Below are 19,839 nucleotides of genomic sequence, written 5' to 3'. Positions count from 1 at the left end.
AATTTTCTACATAATTGTTATTTTCAGGTGATAAAAGAATGAATCAAAACCCCGATATAACCATTCAACATATTCTCTGGGTGAGGGCTCATAACAATATAGCTACAAAACTAAAAAAATTGAACCCGTGTTGGGATAATGAAAAAGTTTTCCAAGAGGCCAGAAAAATTGTTATCGCCCTGCACCAGTGGTTCACATTTAACGAAATGTTGCCAGAAATTTTGGGCAAATCGAACATGTATCAATCTGGGTTGACATTTGAAAGCTATTATTATTTGTATATTAACGATTACGATCCATATTGTAGTCCGAATGTTCTTAATGAGTTTGCAACAGCTGCGTTTAGAGTATTACACCCATTTATCACTGGAACACTTGGGTAAGTAACAAAGAACGTACATTTAAAATTGAATAGTCTAGTTCCCAAACCTGTCATTTGCAAAAAAATTTAACGGAAATTCCAAGTTAAAGATCCTTAAAAGCTTCCTTCTTATATATGAAAAATGTTCAAAGGCGGCCATTTACCATACTTAACCTTTCACAACTAACATAGGTTTTCTGAAGATTAACCCTCGCAGGACCAACCATTTAGTAGAAACAGCGCGGACCAAGGAGGGTCAATAAATGTCCACACATAAATTAATCAAAAACGTGCTTCTTTATTTAAAATAATTTTAAAATAACACTTTTATATGATTCCTAGACGTTAATGAAATAGTTAAAAGATACGAATTTATAATTTACCCGGAGTCTTCGGCTTCAGTGGAATTGGCATCATCGTAGGATACAGAAATATTTTTGACTTTTTGCTGTGCTTACCGCATACATACTTGCATTTTGAACAAACAATGGTTGTTTTTTCCCACTTATTGGCATTTTTTTGAACATTTTTTTTGAGCATTTTTATAATAAAACGTTTTCATTATTTTTAGGACCCAATATAAAATTATAAATTTTTTTTTTTTCAGTTTCTATGTCATAATAGTAATAAATAGTAATAATAATGGTGTATTGTAAAAAATTCTAGGACTATTTTTAAACAAGATATGATTTGTCAAATGTCACATAAACACGACATGCAATATGTCCCACTAAGTTGAAACCATATGGAAAAGTTTTTTATAATTAATTTTTTGAAAAATATTATATGCTCTTCTTATTCTTAAAGTTCCCTCTCCTATCGGAGGTTGGATATCATAATGGCTATGGTCACTTTGTTGGCTGCTGCTCTGGATAGTTGTAATGAACTACAGTTAAACCATTCTCTAAGGTTCCTCAGCCAGGAGATGCGTCTTCTTCCTATGCCACTTCTTCCTTGGATCCTTCCTTGCATAATAATTCTCAGCAACTCATATTTTTCTCCTCTGGTAATGTGACCCAAATATTCCAGTTTTCTAGTTTTTATACTTTTCATAATTTCTAACTCCTTATTTAAACGTCGTAGCACTTCAACATTGGTAATCCTTTGAACCCACTGAATTTTCAATATTCTTCTGTAACACCACATTTCGAACGCTTCTATTCTTCTTATGTGTTGTCTCTTCAATGTCCAAGCTTCCATTCCGTATAGCAATATAGAAAATATGTAGCATCTTAGAGCCCTCAATCTGAGAGGCAACTGAAGGTCTTTGTTTGTAAGCAGTGTCTTCATTTTTATAAATGCTTGCCTTGCAGTTTCAATTCGGACTTTAATTTCTTTGCTTTGGTCATTTTTGTCATCAACCCAGGTTCCCAGATATTTGTATGTCTTAACTTTTTCTATTTGGGTTTGCTCGGCAATAGTGTAAAACCTAAGATGCAATCATCAGATATCGTATTTTATCAATAGTATACGAGGTATGTTAAAAAATATGAATTTTACTAAGGAGTAAAATTTCACAATATCAAAAAATGTTATGTGGAATGAAAAAATGTTATGTGTTATAAAGAAAAGTTATGTGGAATTAAAAACTATGTTCTTATATGCAATTATTATATTCTCCAAATTGAAAAAAAAATCTCAAAATTTTTCTCAATGTCTATTTTCCCTGGTTATTAGCAATAATGCCCGGCCTTAATAATATTAGCTCTTATTGGCCAATGTTCTAAAAAAAAAAATAACTTAAAATTAGAGCTTTCATCAATAACCGGTCAATAACGACAGTGTCATAAGCAAGCGGCCAATGTTGATAAATAAATAAAAGTATGCATAATGTATTATTTTTTATTTAAACTAGCTTTTGAAAGCTAATCATTTTTATTTTTTTTTACATAAATTTACTACGAGTAATTTCAGCACGAGACAGAAGACCATCTCCAAAGATTAACACACATCTTCAATACAACAGACAAGAAATACAATATGATAATATCATCAGAAAAAAACAAATGTATGACAACATTTAAATACCCACTACGATGTAAAATCGAAACTGATGGGAAAATAATAAAGCAGGAAGCAAGGTTTAGATATCTGGGAATAGATATAACCAGTTACCGAGATGTTGAAGAGGGAGTACGACAACAAAGCTTAAAAACAAGTAAAGCGGCGGGATCTCTTAATGACACAATCTGGAAGAACAAACACCTAATTTGACACATGAATGCTATCGTCCCTTTCCATTTTGGGATGGTGTTGAAGGTATTCACGGGGATTATTTATAGTCCACTGTCCAGTTTTTATAAAAGTATGAGGAAATGAATTGAATTATATAAATGGTAATTATGCCATCTAATAGGGCAGCAGTACGCCGACAACTACTAATTATTTGCGATTTTTAGGATCAAAGGTATTTAGAAAATTGGATTTAATGCAATGTTGTGGATACTTTTTAACCCTCCTTGGTCCTTCTAGGGTTATCCCTCGTAAGGCAGTGCTTAGATTCTTACGTAAACAACGGTGCGGGGTGCATTTGCACCCCATCTCTATATCCATTTTTTCATATGTAAACGTCGGGGAAATTAATTTGAATGATAACTAGGACTTATTTATTATAGTACGAAACATAATTTTACAAAAAACTACTCATTTCTTCTTAAAAAAAAATTATTATCATCGCAAGACAAACACATGAAATTTTTCACAGAATGGGCAACACAAAGTTTTTACACACAATACAGTTATGCCGGGACTTTCGGTCTTTTTTCTCTGACATAAGTAACACCGACCTTGTCCCGTAGCTCTGTTAGCTCCAGGTAGAACATCAAAAACGTCCAATTCAGGATACGAAATTTTCATCATTTGCACCCAAAAGTCATTTTTTTTTTCAAAAAAGCGCGTAAACGCAAAGAGTTTTAAATGCTTTAATGGGTGAAATACGTTTAGAATTGAATTTAATACGAATAAAAAAATGGACAAAAGTCAAAAAAATTTATTAAAAAAGATAGGTGAGAAAAACGAGGTCTGGGGTGCGGCTACACCCTGCACTGCCTTACAAGGGTTAAAGCTAACATCCGTCTCAGAGATCGATATAAAAAATTTTTCCATTGACACACTTTCAAGTTTAGGGTTGTGTTTACTCCTTGAAGTAGTGAAATTGAACAAGACTGACACTTATTTTTGGGCGGAGGTAAATTCCTCACCAACCAGTAAAACCATATAACAGAGATTAAACTCTCATGCAAAAATCAGACTGCTATTTATCACCTGTCATAATTCCTGTCATTTGACATATTCTACATGTTCCACTCATTAAAACGCCCATTTGGTGATAAATTGCAGTCTGATTTTTGCATGAGAGTTTAATCTCTGTTCGGAGAGTTTAAGTCTGTTCTGTCGGACAAAATACATGTGCCGTTTTCGTGGCCTGACCGTTCCAAATTTTTAACCTGTTCCACAATTAAAACTTCCCCTGTTCCAGTGTTCCCATATATCAAAGTTTGTCCGACTAGACACCCTTAAGCTATTAACAAATTTTCAGCTTGCTATTAATCAATTTTTTTTCATACGCGGGATCCAGACCTATAAAAGTTTTACTGAACGGGGAAAACCTATATTTAGTAGAATCTCAGAAATTTCTGTGACTTAAACTTACAGGACCTCGATTTTTGACCCTTCGCTTCGTTATCGAACGTATTCGCTTCGTATCTGTTTAGTGTACCGATAGCGAATGATCGATAACGAAGCGAAGGGTCAAAAATCGAGATCCTGACTTCTTACAAAAATCTTTTTAAATTTTCACCAATAGCCATTCACAATTTCAGAAGAATAGTGTTCTCAAATTCCAAAATAGTACGCTTTGCTTTCGAAATTTCGAAACTACAACCCGAAAACGTAGGTCTACAATAATAACACATGTTTACAAAAAAAATTTTGACTATCTGACGAAACCATATGACTAGGAAGTTTTTGCGGTCGCTGATCACGAATACGGAGTCCACTGACATCTATCACGTCAGGTAAAGGTCATTTCAAGGTCAAATCAAGATAAATCGACAAAATCACTCTGAAAAAGTATATTAGGAGGTTTTTGTAACAAACAAAATATGTAAAAAACTCTAACACTGAAGTAAAACACTTCTAAGTAATAGGTATATTACTTCTGTGTTTTTTACATATATAATACACATTTCGATGTTTATAGCTAAAAGAACTCGTGCAATACCACATCAGAGAAACAATATTTTAATTTTATTTCTGTATTTAAGTGCCCAACGGTGCATGATAGTTTTATACTGATTCATAGTTTTACACTTTCTGAATAATTTTTTGTACAGAAAGTACCGTTTTGCCAGTCAAGACCGGAAAGTGAACGTTAAGGACCGGCAATAGTTATTTTCCTAACAAGTGCGGAAAGTCATACTTTTCCGCACGCGATTGCAGTTTGCCGAAAGACGCGAAGCGGAGATTTGGCCATTTTGCATCGCAAATTTCATTTGTAGAATTTTGCGATATATTTTTGGAAATTTTTATTGCTTTAAGTTATTTTTAGTGTACCTATAACTACAATGATATTATTATTCATACAATTATGTTACCTCTCAGATTTAAAATGCGTTTATCTCGAAAACGGTTGAGTTCAGCGAGATAAATCTAGCATATCTTTTTTAAGTAAAAATTTTAAGAGAATAAAAGTTTTGATTCAAAAAAGTATATAGAGTCAATAATAAAAAAATGAACCTATCAAATGAGCGGCGAAAGGCATAATATGTGGCGCCCTCTGGATAATAACTCATTTTTCGTGGCAAATTTAGATCTCTTGTCACAAAAACCCCCGCTTACCAAATTTCGTATTATTATCCCATGCCTGTTAGTTTAGGAAATATTCAAGAATAAATAAAATAAAAGTTTAACTTTGACACCGTGCATTTCGGTTATTATCAATTTTCGTACTAAGGTAAGTTAGCTTAAATCGACCTATTTTAACCTCAGAAATCTAAGGTTAAGCTACGGTCCTTTCCTTACCAAACACGCTGTATAGGTTTCAACTAAATAATCAACATATCTATCTAAAATTTCATTTTCTGGTTTGCGTGACATTAAATCAAACACAAAACAATCTGATACGTCTTCTGGTTTTATATATGTAGGTAAGGCCAAAAGTAGGTTTGTGCCACTTTCCTACTTCACAATCATTCGTATATTCTGATTCTGATGTTAAATCAAGACAGAATTTTTCTATACCACATACTAGAAGCTTGCAGTAGGTGAAATCTGCAACCATGTATTTCAGTGTTCGGACATATTTGAATGATTTCATTATGTATAGCTTTTTCAAAATCTATAAAAATTTTACTAGGATTAAACCTAATTTTGAGATCTTTAAGAATTTCTGATTTTAACAAATAAAAAAGATGTTTGTAAGTTTGTTTTTTTTTTGTTTGGCAGTAAACAGTATAATAAAGAAATACAATGCCCATTAATTAGCCCGTGAATAGTGAATGATTGCAAATAATATCTGGTACAGTAAGAAAATGTGCCATCTATATAATATATAAAATTCAATGTGGCTAAAAGTCTTACATTTGTTTCACTTTTATCTTACCTTTGACACAGCTTATAGAGGGAATATTTTTCCCCTTATTGAACCTTATCAATATTGGAAGGAAGTCGACCAGGCATCATTTTTTGTCGATAATTATATATATTTTCTTATGTAACTTATAACGTATATTTAAAGTATATACAGTCGGAAAAATAAAAGAACACCCATGAACGAACATATAAAACACGCTGTATTTTCCTGTCACCGTGTCACACAAAAAATTGGCCAGCGAAAGTACATGTAATAATTATTGTTACATGTACTTGCACTGAACAATTTCCTTTGTGATACGGTGACAGGAAAATACAGCGTGTTTTATATGTTCGTTCATGGGTATTCTTTCATTTTTCCGACTGTATTTAACGTATATTTATTATTAACGTATATTTTTTCTTATATCAATTGTAGAATTATTTCAGCCAAATTAGCTGCAAGCTCTTGGCCTATAATTTTTGCTGGTTTTTCAGTAATATTCTCTTCGGCTTAACGTCTACAAGAGTTAGAAACAATTTTCCGATCTATCTACTGACGATCTGGTACATGATTATGTTGTAGGCTACTTCTAGAAATTGTAAAATTTGCACCAATAGTAAACAATTTCGCACTACAAATTGTTTTATTACGCCTCCAGTACACTTCTTCACTTTTTAAAACTTTCACTTTATAAAACTTTCACTTAATAAAAAATAAAATTTTCAAATAGCAGTAAAGGTTTATCGCGATTACTTTCTATTAAATATGCCATTGCATATTAAATATGCCAAAATTGCAATTGTGACTAAAAATAAAATACCATAATTATTAATTCATTAATTATTATAGGTACCTACTGTAATCTTAGAGTAGGTAGATAAATAATTCCCCTGAATGTCTTTTTGTAAAATCTACCTGAAATAATCACTTCGATTTTGGTGAGGAAAATACCTGTGGGATTACGGCATACCCTTCCAAACGCAGGTAAAAGATTAGTTTGGTGAGGAAATTACACCCGCCGCTATTTTTAATGTATTAAGCCTCTTAAACATTAGCAAAATCCCAAATAAAATCAAAACAATTATACAACATCTCATTTGTGAAAAACAAGTTCAATTTTTCCACTGCCATTTTTTTGTACCTATCTTCACCTTTTACTTCTGACAATTGGGTTATCAGTACTACTTGTTCGCATGCTGTTTCGTTGATATAAATATTTTTTCATCGAATATGTCACGTCCGACATCGGTCTCTGAAAAAACATTTTATATAAAATTGCCGATAATTGCATAATCACGACACTAAAGACTTAAACTTCAACACTAAAAACAGACACATGAATCAGGCAGCTACTGATAGCGGCGAAATACGCAACGAACAATTTGGATATAATCGTAAAAACTCCAAGTGGTCCATCTCACAGACGCAATGTTAGTCACGAAAGGTTAAAATAGATTAAAAGATGATAGACTAAGGATAGATTGATATAAAACTAGCCTTTGATACATGGAGTTACCTGATACCGAATTGCTCTCGGTTTTAATATTTGCCATTCATGACATGACGTCTTTAAAAATTTTAAGCCAAAAAACTATTAGTTCCGTTTTTACAGCCGTTAGAAGCAAACAACTTTTATGTTTTCGGAAAAATGGAAAAAATTGAGTATCGTTCGATGATTAATTTTCTCCACAAGAAGAGGAACACGAATGCGCAAATCAAAGCCGACTTTTATGAAGTATATGGTGAGGCTGTACCTTCGTTACCAACAGTAAAATTTTGGAAAGTTGAATTTGTTCGTGGTCGTGCGAGTGTTTTTGATGATTAACGTCTAGGGAGGCCAAGTGATGTCACCACGCCGAAAATGATCAGCAAAGTCCATGACATGATTATGGCAGATCGTCGACTCAAGCTCCGCGAGATAGTAGAGGCCCTAAACATTTCATACGAACGCGTACACAACTTCACCATCATTTTGACATGAAAAAGCTATCCGCGCGATGTGTGCCGCGTTTGCTGACAATCGACCAAATGCGAAAACGTGTGACCACTTCGGAGACGCTTTTGGCGATGATACGGCGCGATCCGAAGGATTTTTTCTCCGATTTATCCCCGCTGATGAAGCCTGGGTGCATTATTACACACCGGAAACCAAAGAACAGTCGAAACAGTGGCGCAAACGCGGCTAAGGCCCGCCGAAAAACGCAAAAAGTGCACATTCGGCCGTCAAAGTGACGACGACTGATTTCTGGGATGCGAAGGGCATCATCCACATCGACCACTTGAAAAAAGGAAAAACATTTAATGGCGAGTACTGCCCAGCATTATTGGATCGATTCGATGCCGCATTGCGTCGAAAACGTCACGGTTTGGCAAGCAAAAACGTGCTCTTTCACTAAGACAACGCACCGGCTCACCGATCGGCCGTCGCCATGGCAAAATTACACGAATTGGACTATGAATTGATTGAACAGCCACCGTATTCCCCAGATCTTGCCGCCAGTGACTTTTTCTATTCCCAAACCTAAAAAAATGGCTCGGAGGAAGCTGTTTCGCAACAAACGATGAAGTAGTCGCTGAAACTTGGGCCTATTTTGAAGAGCTCGAGCAAAAGTACTATTCGGATGGGATAAAAAAAATTGGAAAATCGTCTTACCAAGTGTATCGAGCTAAAAGGGGACTATGTTGAGAAATAAATCCATTTAATCCCAAAAAACTTGTTTTTTTCTATCAAAGGCTAGTTTTATATCAATCCACCCTCGTAGAAGCCGGTATAGGTGAAATTTGCTAATCATTTTAGGCACGATAAGACCATATAACTTACATAGTAGAAACTAAAAGAAAACGTATGAACACTGTGCCGCCACTTTTCAGTGGCACATGCGTCGACAGTGGCGCATCAAACTTTCCACTTATGGACGGGATAAATAAATTAAAAGTTACCCTTCATCACACCCAGAATTCAATTTTTTTCATTCTTTTTAAGTTCTATGTGATTAAAAAATAAGACTCAGCGTAATTTTAACTCACCACCCCATCTCCCTTCCCCCACCATCAAAAACTTTATTTTTAGTTTTTATTTTTTTTAGGTAGGATCCAGTCAAATTTAAAATTTAAAAAATTCATAGGCATAGTTGAGGCTTTTACAAAACATGTCTATTTTTTTGGAAAAAAGCGTATAACTTTTTTGGGAAAAAAGCGTATAACTTTTTTTTGTAAGGGGGATGTCTAATTTTTTTATGTTGTGTGTATTTTATCAAACATTTTGTTTTTAATTTTTTTTCAGATTTTTCCGAAAGATTCGCCACCTTCAAAAATCCAAAAAAGCTGTTTTTTAAGGGGCCTTTGGGGGTTTGAACGTGTTTCTGCTATTTTCAAATGTTCTAAAGGACTCAGTTACTTCAATTTATATACAACCTATAAAAAACATTGATTTGATCTATTTTGAAGCCTATAAACTTGGGTAAATCCCCAAAAACCAAAAAAAAAAACAAAAAAAAACTGTTTTTTTAGATTCTTGAAGGTGACGAACCTTATGGAAAAATTAAAAAAAAGTGTTTGATAAAATACACAATATATAAAAAAGAATTAGACCTCCAGCTCCCTCCAAAAAAAGTTATACGGTTTTTTCCAATTTTTTTTTTTAATTTTTTGTGGTTATGTCCAGTCAACCTACAGATCTATAAAAAATAGACATGATTGTAAAAGCTCCAACCATGCCTATGAATTTTTCGAAATTCTAAAATTTATTGTAACTCCTTAAAAAATAAAAACGAAAAATGAAGTTTTTGATGAGGGGGGAAGGGGGAAGGAGGTGGTGGGTTAAAATTACGCTGTGTATTATTTTTTAATCAGATAGAACTTAAACAAAATAAAAAAATTGAATTCTAGTAGTGATGGAGGGTACCTTTTAATTTATTTATCCCGTCCATAAGTGGAAAGTTTGATGCGCCACTGTCGACGCATGTGCCACTAAAAAGTGACGACACAGTGTTCATTCGTTTTCTTTTAGGTTTTACTATTAAAGTTATAGGATCTTATAGTGCCTAAAATGATTAGCAAATTTCACATATAGCGGCTCTTAGTTTATGATGGTTAGTTCCAAAACCTGCAAATTCTAATAAAAAAATTAGTTTTCTTTATTTTGTAAAAATTGCACTTTTTGCAAATATCCAGTTTGGGAACTATAGTCGGTCCCACCTTGCCTTTACAGTATAAGGAACAGAAGAATAAAAAACCTTTAAACTCCGTAAAAATGAGTGGCGCATACAATATTCCAGTTATAAAAGGTCTCATATGAATATTTCGTGGCGCGAGAATGTATTTTCATTTTGATGCAAAACAAAATTCTATTTCTATAATAAAAGATTTTTCAATTTGCTCAATTTGAAGTAAACGCGGCCCAAAAATTTTCAAAATTTAAACTGTATCAAATTTACTCTTTTGTGGCGCGTTTTACTTCAAATTGAGCAAATAATATAGAAAAATCTTGTAAAATAAAACTAGAATTTTGTTTTGCATCAAAATGAAAATTCATTTTCGCGCCACGTAATTAGTGCAGTCACTGGATATGGGAAGGTGGATATGAGCTATTACCTCCGATTTCGTTGAACCTCCATCGATTTGCATGAAAATTGATGAGTGGTTAGAGGATATCTCAAGGAACAAAGGTGACATGGTGCCAACTTGCGCTTTTACCCTGGGGGTGGATGCTACCCCTTCTCGTGGTGAAAATTATTTTATTAAAAATAACCCCACAATTCGATAGAGGGAAAAATTATATGCAAAATTTGTTACATAATGTTATTAAAATAAATCAAAACTTTTTGAGTTATTAAAGATCAAACATTTTAATTTTTGGTGAGAAAAATGCATGTTTTTAACCGATTTTTCATAAATAACTCAAAAACTATAAGTTTTTAGAAAAAAGTTATTATTATCAAAATTGAGGCTAATAAAAAATCAAATAACTTACTAGAAAAACCTTTCAGTGTTAACTAAAAGTGAGATATAGGTATGGTATGTTTAACAGTAAATGGTTGAGTTCAATTAGTTACCACTATAAACATATTGGATTAACCGATAATAGTATAAAGGCCCGGTTTCAGGTAAAATTTATTTCAGACTTTATTATGGGAATACCGTCTAGTCAGTGTTAATTCCAAAAGACCAACTCTGTCTACATCGGTGGCTTATCGCTCCGGGTGGGTGTTAGCAATGGGTCAGGTCAGATAAATTTAATTATATTTACGACCGCACTAATTGAACTCAATCATTTACTGTTGAACAAACCATAATTAAATGTGTATTTCTTTCGTCGAGTACCCAAATCTAAGTATTCAAGCTTAAATACCAGGAAAATGATGAATTTTACAACATAACCTTATTAAACATTTGTCAAAGATAATAGAAATATCTATCAAATAAGCCCTCGAACAAGTTGATAGCATTAAAATTTATGCACTCAAATGTTTCAAAATATATCATTTAAAATTTTTTCCAAAAAATGTTATTGTTTTTTTGTAAACAACTCCGTTAAATTTTAATATATCAGGTTCACCTAAAAACTATTTAAAAGCTGATTCCAAGAGCTATTAAAAACGTCGAAATTAGTCTTTTAAACCTCTTACTTTTTTAAAAGTAAAAGGTTAAAAATGGCCCCGGTTACATGGTTCTCGCAGCAAAATTGAAAATTTAAACGTTTCTATCTCGGTTATTTTTTACTCTACGGAAATAGTAAAATGGGTAGTGTATTCCGAACAGAAGAAACTAAAATTTAGATATATATCATTTTTTACGTTTATTGAGTATTTTTTGAGTTATTTCAAAAGAAAATGAAAAGTACCATAATTTTAAAAATTCTGATTTTTTTAAAATATACCATTTTTTCAAAAAATATGCATTCTAAACCGGCAAAAATTGTTGAAATCATTAACTATGTTAACCTAAAGAAATTCTTGTGAGGATTACTACAAATTTTAATTTTTGTGGAAATGGCGTATGTTTAATTTTTCACTTTTTCCTAAAAAAATCGAAAGGGTTCTCTGATTTTCATCATAACTTGCTTAATTTTGATGCTATTAACTTCTACTGGAGCTCATTTGATAGGTATTCCGAAGTACTTTGACAAGTGTATCCAAAGTATATTCTATAAAATGCATCGTTTTCCCGTTATGTAAGCTTGAATACTTAGATTTGAGTACTCGTCGAAAAAAATATATATTTAATTACCCATAACTCACTTTAAAATAATTTAGTTTAGTTCTTTAAGTAGGGAGTGTACTAAATGTTTTATTATCTTTAATTTTGGTTAGAATAGCTTCTTACAAAAGCTTATAGTTTTTGAGTAATACGTGAAAAACGGCTTTAAAACATGCATTTTTTTAAGAAAAAATAAAATTTTTGATATCTAATAACTCAAAAAGTATTGATTTATGTTAATAACTTTATATAACAAATTTTGCTTAGAAGTGGCCCCTCTATCGATTTCTGGTATTATTTTAAATAAAAAAAATTTCACCCACGAGAAGGGGTGGCATCCACCCCCAGGGTAAAAGCGCAAGTTGGCATCATGTCACCTTTGTTCCTTGAAGTATCTTATAACTACTCACCAATTTTCATGAAAATCTATGAAGGTTCAACGAAATCGGAGGTGAAAACCTTCATTGACTCCACTAATATTCATATCAGATCTTTTGTAGCTGAAATATTGTATGCGCCACTCATTTTTACGCCGTTTAGCGGTTTTTTATTCTTGTTATTATTATACCATAATATGGTATAATCATATTATATTATAAACATCTAATCACTTGAAATATTTCAAGAATACTTATTAAATTTCTAATTTATTTAACAGCCTTTTTAACGAATGCCGTCAACCATTTTTTGGCGTAGCACTTAGAGACTCCTTGGCTAGACCTCAATTTACTAGGAACCAATTTCAACCTTTGCTCACAGGATCACTTACACAAAAAGCACACAAGCTTGGTCCGGATTATGACCCCGAGGTAATGTCTTAGACCATAAAAACTGATAGACACGCCATAATGCCATTCTCTCGTATCGAGTCTCGAAGAGTGATGCCAACATAAAACGATTCACACAGCTGTGTGTGACGTCACTTTACGGCAGAAAACGTTAGATATTAGAAGTATTTATAGGCGTTGTGAATTAAAATAAAGTATATTTTGTACATCCAGTAACAAATCAAAATATGCAATATTTGACCCTCCACAATATGTTAAAACTTATTCGCAATACTTTAGGTTATTTAGGTCAACAAGCATGTTCATGCTTTTAAGACTTTTTACGTTTATTTCATTGTAAGTAAACTGAAATTGTAAATTATTGTAATAACTATTGATTAGAATAAACGTATATTACATTAAAAAGAAATTTTTTGACGGGAATAATAAAGCGATTAATTGGAAATATTTGGAAGAATTAGTAGACATACAAGAAAAGGAAGGCCTTCATCTTGCAACTAGGATAACCCGAAGGCATTTAAATTGGTATAAGGAAAAAATGAAGGTGAAATTAGCTGCCCAAACGTTCAGCCAAAAAGTTGTTAAGGCAATACATTATTTGAGAAATAAAATCTCAAAAGAATTTGTACATAGCGAAGCTACTCAAAATTTCATTGAACATATTAATGATATTTTTGATATTTTAAATAGCCGAAATTTATTGGCAAAACATCTAAAATCCAGTTTACAGCAGCACAATAAACAAGCGATGTTTCAAAAAATTGAAGAATCTATAAAATATCTTAGATCATTTAAATGTTCAAACAATGGTGAACCACTATAAAATCCAATCCAAAAAAAAACGGGTTTTATTGGTATGATCATTAGTTTAAAGTCACTAATGGGAATTTTGAAAAATTACTTGGAGGATATGGATAAAGGTCTGAAGTTCTCTCGGTCTATAAACTTTCTCAAGATCACTTAGAAGTTTTCTTTAGTTCTATTAGGTGTCATGGAGGTTACAACAACAACCCAACGGCAAAACAATTTAAAGCTGCATATAAAAGACTCTTAATGCACACAAGCGTTACAGGATCTACCCAGGTTAATTGTATAGAACAGACACCTTCCATAATTTTAGCAATGAGCACAACAAATACTGTGAAAATGAAAACAGATGATCATCAACTCATTGACAACTTTATAACTGATGAAAATAATAGGGAAACAATAACTAGTAACCATGATTTTACTGTAAATAATTTAAGTTTTTCAAAATCATTGTCATCTTATGTTTGTGATGTTGACTATACTATATCGCTGGGTTTGTAGTTAAGAAAGTTAAGAAAACATTCAATTGTGACATACGTTTGTCTGCAATTAAATGTGATAATTTACAATCTCCATTCATAAGACACAAAAATTATAGCATATCAAAAAAAAATTAATTCAACCTTCTAAAGACGTCATTCATATTTGCAAAATTGCTGAAATCGAAATTAGATTCATGTACAATTCAAAAAAATTGAACAATTCTAAATTAATGAGAAGATATGTACATACAAAGATCATATGTTTAATCATGATTTTGAGACAAACCATTTTTTTAATCTAATAAAAATAATTTGTTTTCATTATTGCAACATCAGATTGTACCACGAAGGTGAAAAACTAAATAATGTAATAAGAGTTAGAAGTAAATTAACAAAAGCTATTTTGTTTTGTGGTCAATAAATTAATAGATTTCCTACATATTTTTTCACCTAACCTGAAACTTCCACCCAAAAGAAAATTACTCTCCTTCAAATTTATTTTTGATTATCAAACAAGAAGAGGTATACCAACGATATAATATGTGTACCTACCTACTTTTAAATAAAACATTTATTTTTACAAAATTACTTTAAGTCAAAAATATTTATTAATTACTTTGCTAAATTATTTATCTTCCATATTTTTTACAAAATATTGAAGTTATATTAAAATTAATTTAAAATTGGTTAATTTTATTAGTGCTTTGCTAACAATCCAAACGAGTTCTTGCCGTATTGTGACGTCACTTTCGCGGAAGGTGTTTGCTTCAACGGTTCGGTACAAGGCGTGTCTATCAGTTTTTATGGTCTAAGGGTAATGTATAAACCGGATTCCTCGAAAGACTTTGAAGACATGCTTATTATTAATAATGTTATTTTTTTTCATTAGGTTACCAATAGGCTTTTCCTATTGAGAAAAAAATATGGCCTAGATTTGATTGCAATTGATATTCAGAGAAGCAGAGATCATGGTGTACCGTTTTACAATGATTTAAGAGTTTACTGCGGTTTACCTAGGCCTAAGAATTTTAGCGACCTTTCAGACTGTATGAGTGCAGAGGTAAGTATTCCTACAGAATGATTGCCGGTATAAGCAATAACTTCTTTAGTGGTAAATAGTCTCATGAAACATTATGAGTAAGCTAAAATCAATATTATTACAAGAATTGTAGCTAATGGAGTACTTACTCTAAAGGGGTTGAAAACTATTGGAATATATATGGTTGAAAACTACGGGAATACTTATGTTGAAAACTACGGGAAGGACAATGTACCCCACTGCTGTGGTTGCTTGATGGCTACTCGCGTTTTGGTTGGAGAGCACAGGTATCCTAGCTTCGTTTAAGGGGCTAGGGGATGAGGAGTGCTAAATACTCATAATAATAAAGATACTTACAAAGGAAGTTACTGATAATATTTATAAAGGGCTCCTTTTTCAAGAATTTCTGGAAAACTTCTTAGGGTTCTTCTTGCCTTTTTGGTTCAACTAAAAACTTTTATAGTGGTTAGTTACTGTTCACTACGATCTCCTGTCTAAAGATTTAATAAAACTAGCTCTTGATATTGGCTGAGTTTATTTACCTTTTACTAGATTCATTGCCCTTGTGAAACAGTTAAAATTATGGGTACGACTCTTTCTCTACCATTAGAATAAAACAAAATAAAATTATCTTTTTTACACTATGATGATTTAAATTTATATTTGAGGAATTTTTTTTTTTCAAAATGAAGGAAACATGTATGGTTTGTTTACAAGTGGATTTTGACATACAAATACAAAATGGCGGCTGTCAATTGAAGACCTTGGGGCCAGAAGGGGACATGCCACCAAACAATATTTTGGAGAAAACATCATTTTAAACTTATTTTCAAATCCTGAAATCCAATTTTTACATTTTTGTCGGAAGTAAGGCCCATAATCGTTTGGAAATATGTTATTAAAAACACAAGAAAAGTAACACAAATGTTTATTTAACGGTTTTTGAGTATTTGAAAATTATTTGAGAAAATATGAGGCTTATCCCCTTTTGTATAAAAAAATATATTCTAAAAAAATTAACATAAAATGCAACAATAAAATAATTCAGTTGTCAATATTTTCAGTATCTGAAAAGTCGTCCAAATGTTCAATGTCTTCCAGTGGTTCAGTATTCTCATTATCTGGTAGAATCTATTGACAAGCACCATTTTCTGCCTACATTGTTTTGTGCAACCGCAAGGTGCATCTAATTTTTGTGGTTGTATTTTCTTCCTTTTGTATTTATATATTCGTAACCTTTTTTTTTTTTTTTTTTTGGACTGAGGTGGAACGCTCTTAGCAGACTAGGGAAGGTGTCCCTAGTACTGTTGGACTCGGACAGGAAAGGAGAACACGCTAGGGCGCGCCAGCCACAATATGGCCCGTGCGTCCCGCATGCCCCCCATGACCAGCCGCCTACCAACTAAAACCACCCCCTCTTCCGACCCGGAATATCCCTGGACGTGCTCCTTAGGGAGCGATGCATGGGGATATCCCGAGCTGTCTGAAAGAAAGTAACCAGAAGCATTGGTTCATTTAAGGGTCTATTTTCCAGCCTAGAAACGGTAGGACTAAATAGAGAAAAGTCTGATTCCTACACGGAGGAAGGTGGGCCAACCCCTGCCTGAAGACGGCAGGGCTTGGGTGACTGTTCTGTAGTATGGCGGATAGAATGAGCCCTAGAAGAATTAGGGTCATATTTTTCTGACGCGGATTATTTTTTTTATTATTTCTTATTTTGCTTTTTTTTTTATTTTTTTTTTATTTTTTATATTTATTTTTTTATTTTACAACTATTGTGTTGACCCGCCTCACCCATTCTGCTCCAGTCGTTCCAACTCGGATTTTCTCTTAACTATACCGGTTATAATGTCAATTATGGCCTCGAAATCTAGATATATTCGTAACCTAGATTTCTTTTAGTCTTGCGCTTAATTTTTTTATGTCGTTGGGTATCCTTGTGTCTCCATCTAGGAGGCGCCTTCTTTTCTGGAGTTGGCAAAAGACCTCCAGAAGTCTGTGGGGGTATAAACCTACAATAAAGAAGGTATTTTACTAAAAAGCGGTAAGCCACAAAAACCTTTACAACAATCTTAATATTTGTAGCCACGCATTTAATAAACTTACTGTTCCTGAGTTTATATTTTCCGAATCGCTGCTACTTCCGGATACTGTATAGTCTTTGTTATCTTCGCTTTCATGTAAAAACGGATCTTGGTCACTGTGTTCAGAATCAAACTCAGAAAACTCTATTTTCCGTTTATATACACGGGAATGTTCCGCCTCCATGTTGGTTGATTACTACTGTGGCTTGTCTCTGTCTGTTGCAATATAAAGTATTGGTGACACAACGGGACTTACTACAGCATCACCATCTATGAGAAAACAGCTGAAATTTTCTGTTTGGGACATTAATATGATCTTAAGGTGTGCGATTTCTATTTAACTCATTTTTGACGAAATTGTGGCTGTACCCTTCTGGTCCCAAGGTCTTCAATTGTCACTTGTAAATTGGAAAGTTTAATTAAATAATTTTTTTTAAAGAACGTATTAAGTTGGTTTTACTTTTTATGAATAAAAATTGTATTAAAAAATACATAAAAAATATGAATGCAATATTTATTTCAGTGTAAAACTTCCAAACTTGAATTTAGACTGTTAAGGGATGCATTGTCAAAATGTTCATTTCTTTTTATTCGTAATAAAATGAGGGATTTTAAGAGAATGTTACCTAAAGAAGGAAACCCAAAACACTTTACAAAAACTATCAACTTCATCAAATTTCAAAATTCTAATCACACAAAAAAGGGGCCAATTTTTCCTAAAAATGGCTGGCTGGCTTTTCACTGCAAAGTGGGACAACGGGAACACACTTATTATTCCATATCCATACTTGTTAACAATACACAAAGGCCTCCGAGAAACAGGTATTTTCAGCTGTTTTCGACGAAAGGGCACTAATTGGCTGTCACAAATCAATCATCCATTCCAAAAACTATTAAATCCCCATTCTTTTGGGTAGACCCTATGGATCAACAGGGTTTTTCTGGGACTGCCAAATTTTCTGCGTTCTATCGCATTTCTTACGAGTCGAGTCGAGGGTTCTGCTTCAACTGTCATCTGCTTTTATTTTTAGTGGTCAACCGGTATTATTTAGCCAATCACAGTGTGAAAATACCCTCTTTGTTCATAAAAAGCTATGTAAATAGGGCGGAAAGATACTGCGTAGGAAAAAATTCAAAAATTATTGCGCCAAAACACCAGAATCGCCCCCTACTCGGTAGGCAATTTCCACAACATAGTAACGTCTAATTGATATACAATTCTTCATACGAATTTTTTTAACAGGGTTGGCTCTTGTGAAATTTAAAGATTGGAATTTCAATAAAAAAATTGTAAGGGGGGTTTAGATATAAAGTACAGTCGGAAAAATGAAATAATGCCCATGAACTAACATATAAAACACGCTGTATTTTCCTGTCACCGTGTCACAAAGAAAATTGTCCAGTGCAAGTACATGTAACAATAATTATTACATGTACTTGCGCTGGCCAAATTTTTGTGCTTCACGGTGACAGGAAAATAGAGCCTGTTTTATATGTTCGTTCATGAGTATTCTTTCATTTTTCCTACTGTAGTTAATATCTAATGAAAGGAAGAAAATAATTAAAAAAATATGTAGCCAGAAATTATTTCTGCTTCAGAATTAATTTTAAATTTAAACTCAGCAGACTTCCCGGTTGAACCTCCACAATATTCAGAGGACAGAGCTTTCGACGTCCTCTCTTATGTCATCTTCAGGGCTTCCCGGGTATCAGTCTCCTAAGCTCCCAGAAACTACAGTGTTCACTCTTCACTACACTACTGAGTACTCCTGAGTACAGTAAAACCCCAAAGCAAAGAGAATCGATATTTATACAGATAGCCAAGTAGCTATGTATTGTCTCAGTAGAGAACCTACTCAGAAACCTGGCAGAAGGTAATAAAGGTTTTTAATATGGTTGCCGGGTCACGAAAGGTGCGTGGGAATTAACGAAATTATTTGAAGGGTCAGAATTTTGAAATGTAAATTTTTGGTAATTTTGCGATTTTTGTGCAATCTGTTTGCTTAAAAAGAGTAGTATCAACCTGTGAATGGCCAAGGGAAAATAACAATGAGAATTGTCTTAAAAACACGTCACAAGATTGGAAACACGCGAGGGAAAAAAACAATGAATATGTAACTCTTTTTCTCATTTTACCAAAAATGCTTCCAGATAGACATTCATCGTTCTTTCCCCTGACCCTTCATTTCATTCATAGAGATTCTGACCAACAGAAAGCTGCAGAAATAAAAATTAGAGCAATGATTTTTGATAATTTACGTCGTCAAGTACTTTACTCAGATGCCTTTCGTTGCTACGCAAAAGTACATTCAGTGACATTAGTGACAATTAATGTTTTACTACTTGTCACAGAGAACACCAAGGAACAGGTTTAGTAAATATTCAGGCGATGTCAATATAATATTAGTGAAAATGATTTAAAAAGATAGTTTTATTTATGAAATAATCTTTCCGAATTACTCTCAAGCTCTTAAATTATTGATTTGTTTTGCCATCCTGACA

The 19,839-nt window shown here is 33.1% G+C and overlaps 1 protein-coding gene across 1 annotated transcript in view; it reads left to right on the top strand.

Moving 5' to 3' along the window:
• The window catches only part of LOC126884601 (peroxidase-like), an 89,300-nt gene that overhangs the window by 58,103 nt on the left and 11,358 nt on the right, over positions 1-19,839 (top strand). The window contains exons 5-7 of the mRNA XM_050650601.1: positions 28-379; positions 12,793-12,943; positions 15,104-15,274. Of these exons, the coding sequence (XP_050506558.1) occupies positions 28-379; positions 12,793-12,943; positions 15,104-15,274 (674 nt within the window). The remainder of the gene's footprint in view (positions 1-27; positions 380-12,792; positions 12,944-15,103; positions 15,275-19,839) is intronic.

This window comes from Diabrotica virgifera, chromosome 1, assembly GCF_917563875.1.
Source record: "Diabrotica virgifera virgifera chromosome 1, PGI_DIABVI_V3a".
In the NCBI taxonomy this organism is placed as follows: Eukaryota; Metazoa; Arthropoda; class Insecta; order Coleoptera; family Chrysomelidae; genus Diabrotica; species Diabrotica virgifera.
This window is presented reverse-complemented; position numbering and strand designations above follow the sequence as displayed.